General features: G+C 40.1%; 1 protein-coding gene and 1 long non-coding RNA gene across 13 annotated transcripts; both read right to left on the bottom strand.

Annotated features, from left to right (window-relative positions):
• Positions 1–861: 861 nt before the first annotated feature.
• Positions 862–3000, bottom strand: LOC108820724 (uncharacterized). 12 transcript variants are annotated; one of them, XR_008937529.1, is made up of 6 exons: positions 2573–3000; positions 2452–2476; positions 2076–2161; positions 1743–1982; positions 1247–1373; positions 862–1177 (listed from the first exon to the last, which is right to left on the bottom strand). It is a non-coding gene; the product is annotated as an uncharacterized LOC108820724 (long non-coding RNA). The 12 variants fall into 12 exon arrangements; XR_008937528.1 differs by having other exon boundaries at positions 1743–1945; XR_008937530.1 differs by having other exon boundaries at positions 2076–2138.
• Positions 3001–4561: 1561 nt separating this feature from the next.
• LOC108820409 (uncharacterized) lies at positions 4562–5371 on the bottom strand. Its single transcript, XM_018593357.2, has one exon. It carries the CDS (start codon positions 5369–5371, stop codon positions 4562–4564), a length of 810 nt encoding a protein of 269 aa, XP_018448859.2.
• Between the last annotated feature and the right edge of the window lie 5460 nt (positions 5372–10831).

Genomic DNA, 10831 nt, shown 5'->3' with positions numbered 1-10831 from the left:
TTTAATTAAACAACACGGTACGATGATGTCTAGATCACCTATTAAAAATTACACAACCTAGGAGGGCCCACGAGTTAAGATACTTGTCTTCAAAGTAGGCCTGGGCATTTTACCCGGACCCGAGGACCCGACTCGAAACCGACCTGAAAATACCCGATCCAGAACCGACCCGAAAAATTATAAGTACTCATATATGTCTTTTTATTTTGGACCCGCGGGTCTTGGATAAGACCCGGACCCGACCCGAGACCCGATCGGGTACCCGAAATACCCGAGATTTATTTTATATATTAGGTATATTTGGGTGATTGAGTATATTTTTGGTATTTCTAATCTTTTTTTAAGTTTTAGGTTCGTATTTTCGGGTATAATTTCAAATTTTGAGTGTAATTTTAGATTTTCAGAAAATATAATTTGGGTATTCAGATATTTTTTGAGTTTTCAGGTCTGATTTTAGGTAAATATTCGGGCATCTTTACGGGTTTTTGGGTACTTTTCGAGTTTTCGGGTCCAGTCTGGGTATTTCGAGTTTTTTGGGGTTTTATATACCCGAACCGATCCGGATCCGAACAATACCCGAATATTATATGTGTTTTACGGGTACTAAAATTCTAGACCCGAACCGACCCGGACCCGACAAAACCCGACCCGAACCCGACCCGAAGACCCGGATACCCAGGCCTACTTCAAAGGGAATCTGACTCGGCAGATTCATGAGAAAGGTTAGACTTAGTTGTAGCACCAGACTTAGTTGTACCCTGTAGTGAACAGTCATATCCTCTCTTGCTAACAGGCACACACCGCAAGACAAAAAACAGTTTAAGTAAGATGCTTGTGTTTACCATGTTAAACCCTCAGAAAGATGCAAACTATTATTAACTATGACAACACGTGACTATTCCAGTAAAATATCATCAAGTTTGGCGAGGATATAAAAGATAAAAACACATGATACAAAATCCCAATAACAGGATATAAACGATTGCTTAAGGGATGAAGAACTCCATAGTATCTTTTCACTCACGATTGCGTTTGCCACTTTCTCAACGTTCTCAACTTCATACGTATTTCCTTCATCACCTCCCATTCCCAGATTCACAGCAACAACCGTCTCACTTGAAGATGCGTTCGAGAGTCCACCTTCCCTTTCACTTACGGATCGTTGGCTGCTGCTAACCTAAATTGTGTCATGTATTAATTAAAATTAAGCATATAAGTTGTATTTTTAACAATGAAATAACCTCACCACCTCATGAGTACCAAAGAGGTTTCTTATGGATATAGCGTACTGTCCAAGAGCAGAAAGCATATGTCTCGTGTTTATGAGACGGAAATTTTAGCTTCCCGTCGGGTCCCAAACCAATTTTGATTCTCTGAAAATCATATGAACAAAAAATCAGAAAATAAAACCAGAGGGAACAAAATAAGAATGCAAGTGCAAAACAATGACATATATAATACTTTGATAATGTTGCTCATGTAATATGAGAAACCTGAGTTGAACCTCTTGAAAATATCATTTAAGAATTAGAATACGAACACTACCAATCATGAACTGCATTTAAATTATAATAATTCAATGATGATTCTAATTATGAACTTGGTATTTTAATTCAAGAAAGTGTATTTACATGGAAAGAAGAATACTCTGCAATAACCTGCAGCACAGCTAAAACAAACTAAGAAAAAAAAAAATTCAACATTATCAACATAAGAAAGAAAGAAAGAGAGTAGTGAAATACATGCTGCAAGCGAGAGCTGCTTCTTGGAAACAGGTAGGAAACTGTATTATCCCGATTCCAACCATTAATAGACACTACAAAGCATATTGCTGATCTGGTGCAAGCAATGAATCCGAAGCTTAGATCTAAGCGTCCAGAGGGTTTTCAAAGATAAGACCAGCCGTGAGTTTCGGAGGAACAGCACTGCACACCCATAAAAGTAGCTGCAGAAATCACCGAGTGAGTGTGTGATTGTCAGACCTTCCAAATCCATAAGAATACAATGGTTAGTAGAAATTTAGACATGAGATTATAATAAAAGAGCAAGGGAATTTGACGTTCATGTCTGCTCACTCAGTGCTACGGTTAGTTTGACGTGGAGACTGACTCACATGTTCCACGCCTCCAAAATCTCAACTTTCATAATTAGAAGAAAACATCTGTGAACCAAATATATGCATGCACACAACTAACTCACACCTAACACTCGGGCTTGATCAGTGAAAAAAAGAGTTTAAGCAAATTAAAGGTGAAACATGAAGTTCAAAAGCTAATTAACATATTCAATTAGCATAAAATTCTAACTTGAATCAGCGAAGAAGAGAGATTTTTATGCAAATAATACATGTTAATGAGTTCGCATAAACTTGCAAACTAAACCACTAATTGGTAGGAAAGCTATTACAAAATTGAAACATGACGTTCGAGCGAATATGGATTTTCCATTTACCTTATGGTTGATACGAATACCCTTCCTGCAAGAAATAAAAAACACAGCAGAATATCTATATGTAAATTATTTGAAAATCAAGGACTCGAGATGAAAATTAGAGAGCAGAGACAAAACTAACGTTTTGGCTTTTGGAGCAGAGATTTGAGACCATGGTCAAGAGAGAAGAGACACAATATCTTTGCTCGAAATAGCTAGCTATGGTGCTTTGTTTTCCGGTTTGGATCCCTGAGATCGCTTGAAGTCAAGTTTTTGTAGTGTGAATCTTAATTCTCTAGTTTAGAGTTTCTTTCACTTGCATCTGGTTTAATATAGAGAGAAGGGGAGTCTCGAAGGAAGAAATTCCTATGTCAATGGATAACGGATGAAATCAAGATAAAATACGTTGAACAACAGCGAAGATTAAGAGTTTGGAGAAAAAAAGTTTTGGTGTTTGCAGAGAAGATGAACGGAGACGACGACGAAAGTAAACAGTCAGAGAACAATAAGCCAAAGCCCCTAATCGACTTGAGAAACGCTGCGTTTAAAAACATAACCGAACTCGACAAAAAAAAAAAACCATAACCGAACATTAATTGAACGGAAATTATAATATCCTTTTTAGGTGATGACTGTTTTGTTAGATTCTAGATTTTGGTTTTTGGTTTTTAGGTTTTGGTTTTTAGATTTTGATTTTTAGTTTTTGGTTTTTGATTTTGCCGTAAATTTTAGTTTTTTGAAAAAACTTGATTGGTGGTTTAGATTTTGGTTTTTAGTTTTTGGTTTTTGTTCTTTAAAAAAAAATAAAATGAAAAATATTTTTAATAGTGAAATATTTATCACTGAAAAATAAAATAAAATAAAATTAATAAAATTAATAAAATTAATACTATTATCAAAGTATACATGAACTAATTATAAATTATTTTAAAATAATAAATTCAAATATAAAATAAAAATTATCTTGAAATCCCATAAAGATGCAGAAATTTGATCTCGAATGCCTTCTATATAATGCATATGAGTGTAAGAAAATTATTTTATTGAATTATTGTTTAATTTAACAAAACTCCAAAAAATATAGTTAAGAAAATTCTAAATACTTAGAAAAGTAGAATATTTGTGAAGTTCATGTTTACTTTGAGTGGGTGATTATAGAGTTGTAGAATAGTAGACTATTTACTAACATTAGAAATTTATTAAAAAAAAGGAAGAAAATCAATTTTTGTTTTTGTTTTGGTCGTAGGCAGAAGAAGAAACCACATGAATATGGATTTTGGTTTCTAAGAAGGAATTAGCAAGAGGAAAAAAAAAAGCAGATTCTCTAAAAAAATAGGAAATCTAATTGACCAGAATCATGATTGGCTAAAATTTGGTTTTTTGGAAAATCAGAAACTAGAAACTAGAAAGTAGTTTAGAATCTACTCCCAATCAACCTCTTAGTATTGTTTTGATGATGTCTTTTCGTTGACCATATGTCTTTTCGTTGACCATGGTTCTGATTTAAAATAGGATTCGGATTGTGTCATGCACTCGCCTATCGTAGCCGCATATTAAAATAGTAAGAAACCATTCGATTTCTCCTCGTTTGGTGCTACAATCTGACACAAAATAGTAAAATACACTCTTCCAGACAACTCTATGAACCTAGAATATGTTAAACCAAGGGCAGATCTACAGTGTTGGGTACGGGGGCACGTGCCCCCAACTACTTTATAGAATTTAGTTTTTATCTAGATGTCCGTTTATTTTCGTAGAACAATTGGTAAAGGTGAGCCCTACAGAGTTCGAAAGTAGCCTCACACGATGTAATTTCCTCCTTTTGTTGTACTTGTTTGACACGTTTGCTTGTGCTCTGTATCTTTTTTTTTGATCAAATCTTTTTGGTTATTATACTTTTTAATATTATATTTTTTTTTGATAAAGGGCATTCTATTTAAATTGCAGAAAAAGAAAACAAATTGTCACAGCCTGCCAGACAGTATATTGGACTTAGAAGCCCATATTACAAACCCAGAACATAATTGAAACCCAACTGCTAGTAAATAAGGCCTAGGAAGAGGCAGATAATCAAAGATTTGTGCAAAGGCCCAAATACAGATAATGATTTTCAATGGAACAGTCGGCGGCTTTAGGCATTCCAAGCGGAGAAAACAGAGAAGGCTAAGCGCGAAGAGGTGTGACGGATCGCCGAGATTTTGGCTCTGATGGTTGCTTCAATGGAGGATATGATCGAATCCGGAGGTCTGAAAACTTGTCGATGCAGCCTGTTGTTCCTCTCTGTCCAAATCAAGTACATAGAGCACTGCCACGATAAAGTACCGAGATACCTGATATGGCGAGGCTTGAGAGTGGATTGCATGTCTAGGAGATTTTGATCCCAAGAGGGAGATGGTGTGATTCCACAGCGTGTTGCAATCGAAGTCCAGATACGGCGGGAGTAATCGCAGGCGAAGAAAAGATGATCACGTGTCTCAGGCGCGAGATTGCAGAGGAGGCACATCGGGTCTGTCAGGACTCCCCAATTCAGAAGGCGGTCTCTTGTTGAACACCGGTTCAAAACGAACAGCCAAGTCAAGAAGCTGTGCTTCGGGATATCCTTACTCAACCATACCGTATCAGCCCAGGTAACAATTGGATTATGATGTTTCAGTGCGGCATATACTGTTCCAGTAGAGTAGGCAATATATGAGTTGTTGTTAATTACCCAATCATATTGATCTTCTTCCTGATTCAGGGTGATAGACGACATGTAGATGTGAAGGAGGACTTGCTCTTCTGATCGGTCAGCAGGTAGATTCCAAGCCCCATTGGAGTAGAGGTCTGAGATCGTAGCTGACCTGCTGATACCCAGTCTTCCATTCGAGGGGAGATGAAGGAAGTCTGCTATGTTACCATATGGAGACCAGTTATCACTCCAAAAATCGTGTAAGTCTTCCATTTCCCAGCTTTGTCACAATCCAGTTAAAAACTAGAGGTCTCAAACGGAGCAAGCGCTTGACTAACCAGGAATGGGTGTTTTTTTCTTTTAGGGTCCAGAAATTGGAGCGATTGCCATCAAGAATTTCTTCAATAAACCAAGCCACCCAGATCGATCCAGAGCTGAAGAACAATAGCCATATTAGCCTGATTGAAGTGGCTTTGTTCCAGCTGATCAGATCGTGAACTCCGAGTCCTCCCTCCTCCTTAGCGTGAGTGATCGTCTCCCATGCCACCCGTGCCGAGTGATTCCCTTCTAATGTACCTCTCCAAAGGTAAGCACCACACATTGAGTTGATGATCTTAATACATGATTTTGGGATTGTGAAAGTGTTGCACCAGAAATTTGTTATGCCCGCCAACACTGTGTTGATGAGTAATAATCTCCCTGAAAAAGAGAGAGTTTTTGATGACCAAGAGTTTAATTTTCCTTTAATGCTCGATATCAGGTTCACAGTTTGACAGTGACAATTTTCTAGTGCAGAGAGGGACGCCTAGGTATCTGATTGGGAGGCTCCCGTGAGTAAGACCCGTTTCCTCAGTGATTTCATCAATAGCCGGCTGAGATAGCCCACAGGAAAAGAAGCAGGTTTTTGATAAACTCACTCCTAGTCCTGACTTCTCTTCAAACTCCTTTAAAACCTCTAACACTCCTTTCACTGACTGCAAATCTCCATGTGTGAATATTAGCAGGTCATCGGCGAAACATAGATGAGTTAGTCTCGTGTCTGCACATTTGTGGTGGTATCCAAACTTCCCTTCAGCTGCTGCATTATCAAGAAGAAAAGAGAGGCAATTCATTGCAATTACAAACAAGTAGGGAGATAGGGGGTCTCTCTGGCGTAATCCGCGCTTGCTCTTGAAGTACCCTTGGACCGTGCCGTTGTAGCCAACCGAGAAAGAGGCTGTGCAAACGCAGACTTCCAACCATCGGATATAAAGCGCAGGTATGCCAATGCTAGTTAGACATTTGAATAAAAAGCTCCAGCTTATTGTGTCAAATGATTTTGCAATATCAACTTTTATGGCTATCCTTTTTTCTCCTCTGTTTCGATGATATCTTTGCACTAATTCTGCTGCCAATACTGTGTTTTCCACCAGGAGGCGTCCTTGGACGAATGTCGTTTGGTTTGGGAGGATCAGAGCAGGAAGTAGAGGTTTTAATCGGTGAACCAACATCTTCGAGATTGCCTTATATAAGGTGTTACATCAAGAGATGGGCCTGAAGTCCCCTATGGCTGAAGCTCCTGGTCGTTTGGGGACTAGTGTTAAGATGGTTGAGTTTGCAGCTGAAGGAAGGAAGCCTGATGAGAAGAATCCTTTGACCGCGTTCACAGTTTCAGCACCTATCAGGGTCCAGGCTGCTTTAAAAAATCCCGAGGTGAGACCATCTGGCCCTGGAGCTTTGTTGGCATTTAATTTCATGATAACTTTGGTAATTTCTTCAACTCCAGGTAGAATCACCATTGATTGGGCTTGTGCAGCTGAGCAGCGGAAGTGGATCAGTGATTGGAACCAATCCAGGGAGGAGGTTGAGATCGGTACAGTCAGAGGTGCAAGAAGAGACTGGAAGTGAGCAACAGCATGGATACCCATAGCAACCGGATCAGTGATCAGTTCTCCTGAGGGGAGAGTGAAGGACCGGATAGAATTAAATGAGGCATGGACTTGGACCAAGCGATGGAAGTAAGCTGTGTTGAAGTCCCCCTCCTTTAGCCAATTCACTCTTGATCTCTGCTTGAAGTAGGACTCCTCTGTCGTTCTGAGAAAACACCATTTGTCATATAGGTCTTTTTCTTGCTGAAATAGTTCCTCAGTAGGATTGGTTAACGCCTGGACCTGCACAGTTTGTAACAAACGGTTAGTCACTCTCACTCTTTCTTGTATATTTGAAAAATTCTCTCGATTTAGTGATTTAAGTGAGCCTTTTATTTTTTTGAGTTTGTAGCACAGAAGAGTGAGATTTGACGCAATGCCTCCGGTCTGATTCCACGCATCCTCCAGGGTTGATAGGAATTTGTGGTGTTTGGTTAGGTAGTTGTAGAATTTAAAGGGACGGGTTCCAGCTATAGGGAGGGGGATGGAGAGGTCTAGCACACAGGGGGAGTGGTCCGAAAAGTTGGGTGGGAGGAAGGTCGAGTGACTGTGAGGGAAAAGGGAGACCCAAGGGTGGTTAACAAGCAGCCTGTCCAATTTCTCAGCGATGGGAGCACTAGGGCTTTTGTTTGTCCAGGTGTGAAGAGGGCCAGAGAAACGGAGATCAAAAACTTCCAGTTGGGAGAGAGTATCACGGAATGTCGCCATAGGAGTAGTGATGCTATTTACTCTCAAGCAAGAGTGTTCAGCGGGATGGAGTATCTGGTTGAAATCACCGCCTAAGACCCAAGGATCAGACGACAGAGAGAGAGTATGGTGCATGTTGATCAGCTCCGCCCATAGATCCTGCCTCTCCTCATTAGTGTTCGCCGCGTAGACAGCTGTGAAGAAGAATCTGCTGCTATTTGGGATGTCCACTTCACAGGTCATGGACTGCCTGGTTGGTTTATGATGTTCACTTTAGCAGGTCCTTTCCAGATCAAAACAATGTGCCCATCAGCATCAGAGAGATGATTAGAGGTATAGTTCCACCCTTGACAAGTCTTTGACATTACATACTGCAGTTGGGGTTCCTTTATGTGAGTCTCTAGGAAAGCTCCAAAAATGGGTTTGTGAGACAAAAGCCACTGGCAAAAAGGGCTGTGCTTGTTCGGGTCATTTAGGCCACGAACATTCCAAAAAAATGTTTTAATACTCATAGAGAAGTGTCGGGGGAGCTCCTTCAAGAAGGAGAACACCTACACTAGGAGTAGAAAAAGCGGGTTTAAAAAGAGGGGGTTCCAAAAGCGGAGGGGAAGGATGTTTTGTGGGGTCTGAAGGCGGTCTTTTGTGGGTTCAGAAGAGAGCTTAAGTTAAGGGTTTTTTTGGGGGAGGAGATGAGAATGGCAAAAGGGTTGGAAGCAAGGATGTTTGAATGGTCAGTTGAAAGGAAAGGTCTTTTAAGAGAGGCTCGGGTTTTTGAGGGGTAGTAAGGTTTTCTGGTGGAGGTTGTGGATGGAAGGGGGGCGGTGACAGTAGAAACAGAGGAGTCTGTAATGTTCAAAGAGGTCTCTGTAATATCTTGAATAGAGACAGAGTCAGCGTCTCTTGATCCCTCGAAATGAAAAATTTGAGGAGGAGGTGCTGGAGTAGAGGCTGGGGTGGGATTTGCTGCTTCTGCTGGCATAGCATCAGATGAAGTAGGATGAGATTCTGAAGTAGAGGCTTCATTTGACACAGGTGACTCAACCACTTTTTCTTTATCCTTCTGTGCTCCTTTAGTAGGCATGTCTTCCTCTTGATTATTTTTTGGTTAGCAGGCACCCACGTTTGTGAAGTAAGAAGACAATCTTTTACAATGTGGCTAATTTGATGACAGTAAGAGCACGACGGGGGGACCCAAGGGTACTCTACTTGCACCGGAATAATCTCACCGCTTTGGCGCTTGATTTGCACTGTCTAAGGTAATTACTTAGTCAAATCAGCCTCTATCTTAACATGGGCAATATCAATACTTGTCAGATTTTTGGTATAATCATCAGTCTCTTTTGGCTCACCAACTAGGCCTGCTGCTAGGCTTAGCCCTTCCTGTGAACGAAGATCTAGTGGAACACCCTTCAGATGAGCCCAAAGTGGTATGGAGCTTAGTTCAGGAGCAGTAGGAGAATTAGTTGCTGACCAAGGTGAGACATGAAACATTGCAGTGTCAATGTACCAGAGCCTCTTTTCTATCACCTTTTTCTGATGAATTGGTTTGGGATTCTGACCAACAATGTTCTGTTTATTTTGTTGGTGTGTATCTCGAGCTTCGCTCCTTTGCCCCAGAGGAAGTTGAGAACATTTTCTATTGCTTTGTAAGAAGGCATTTTTGCGAAGAAAGAACCGACAATGTAGTCTTGAAGCATAGCAGCTCCTCGTTCAAAGACCTCATCAGGAACGGTCACTTGAGGGATTCCTGACTCAGAGTACTCGGTGGGAGCTAGTCGCTTTAGGGATTTGTCGGTTCCGACTCTTGCTTTATCTGCCCAGGAGGGGGTTTTGCTAGAGGATGGTTTGTTTGAGGTATTAGTAGAGTCTGAGGAGCTAGTATGCGGTGGTTTAGTTTGAGGTGGCGGGTTCAATTGAGGCGGAGGAGTTTGGGAGTGGTTATTTTGAGGTGGTAAAGGGTTCTCTTTTTGCAGAGTTGGGGGTATGAAGGGGGTGGAGGTGATGCAGTAGTGGGATTAAGTGAAGACAGGATTGTGGGAAGGCTAAGGTTCGATGGAGGAAAGGGTTTAAGGAAGGAGATGGGGATGGGGGAGAGGGAGCAGAGGCTCGGTTAGTGTTTAGTGGAAAAGTGTTTTTCCTAGGGAGAGGACGCAACCCTTCAAAACAGTTGTGAACAGTACCATTCGGGATTGAAGTGTAGATCTCAGATTCAGGGCAACGAATCTGCGAAGTCTGAGTCACAGGGACCTCAGTAGTAGGAAAAGCACAACCAGAGCGGCTCGGCTTAGATGCAGTCCCCTTTAGAGGAGAAATTTGCACTGGGGACCGTGCCTTCTGTGGAGTAGTAGCAGTAGCAGAGAGGGGGGGGGGGGAAATCAGCTTGGAAGGAGGGGGAGGGGTCAGGCGGGGGAGGAGGCCACCAGAGGTAGCCGGCGACGGAATCAGGACGGAGGCGCGGTTCGGGGAGAGACAGACGTTCTCCCTCTCACTCATCGTGTTTTTACTTTTTTAATGTTATACTTACGACTCTTGTTAGTATTTATTTTCTTTATTTGCATGTATATATAGATTTCAGTTTTGTTTGAACCGCATTTCATTGTTTTAATAGTAGACGTTATCAATTGTTAGTAAATGAATAATTCTAACTAATGTTTAAATAATACATTTATTTTTACTTACTATTTTAGAGTTTAGTTGTTTATAGTATGATGACCAAAAATAATTTATGTATGATAATTGACTTCTTAGTGTGTATATATATATATGTGTGTAAAGTAAACTGAAGACTAATTTTTCTATATATTTCCAGACTAATTTTAAATGTATTGTAATAAATAACTTATGAAAAGAGTAATAGTTTATCATTTAAATTTAGCTTTTTTATCATGAATTGACGAAAATAATTGCTATTACTATTTTGGAATTTTATAGTCTTTTATATTTTATTATTAAAAGTTTTTTTAACTTTTATTATAAATCATTTTTATTATATTAATTTATGATATTATTAATTATTAATTATGTGCCCCTGTCAAATATTTTTTCTGGATACGCCACTGTGCTAAACGATGACACCTAAATAAGAACTCACGCTCAGCGAGGACAATATGGTAATATTGCATATTTCCTATGACCCATC

This window comes from Raphanus sativus, chromosome 8 (genome assembly GCF_000801105.2).
Source record: "Raphanus sativus cultivar WK10039 chromosome 8, ASM80110v3, whole genome shotgun sequence".
NCBI lineage: Eukaryota > Viridiplantae > Streptophyta > Magnoliopsida > Brassicales > Brassicaceae > Raphanus > Raphanus sativus.
The sequence above is the reverse complement of the archived record's forward strand: the minus strand, read 5'-3'. Positions and strand labels throughout refer to the sequence as shown.

Bases quoted from the DNA above. Each gene is read 5' to 3' on its own strand.
- LOC108820409 (XM_018593357.2), bottom strand. From the start codon at position 5,371: ATGGAAGACTTACACGATTTTTGGAGTGATAACTGGTCTCCATATGGT.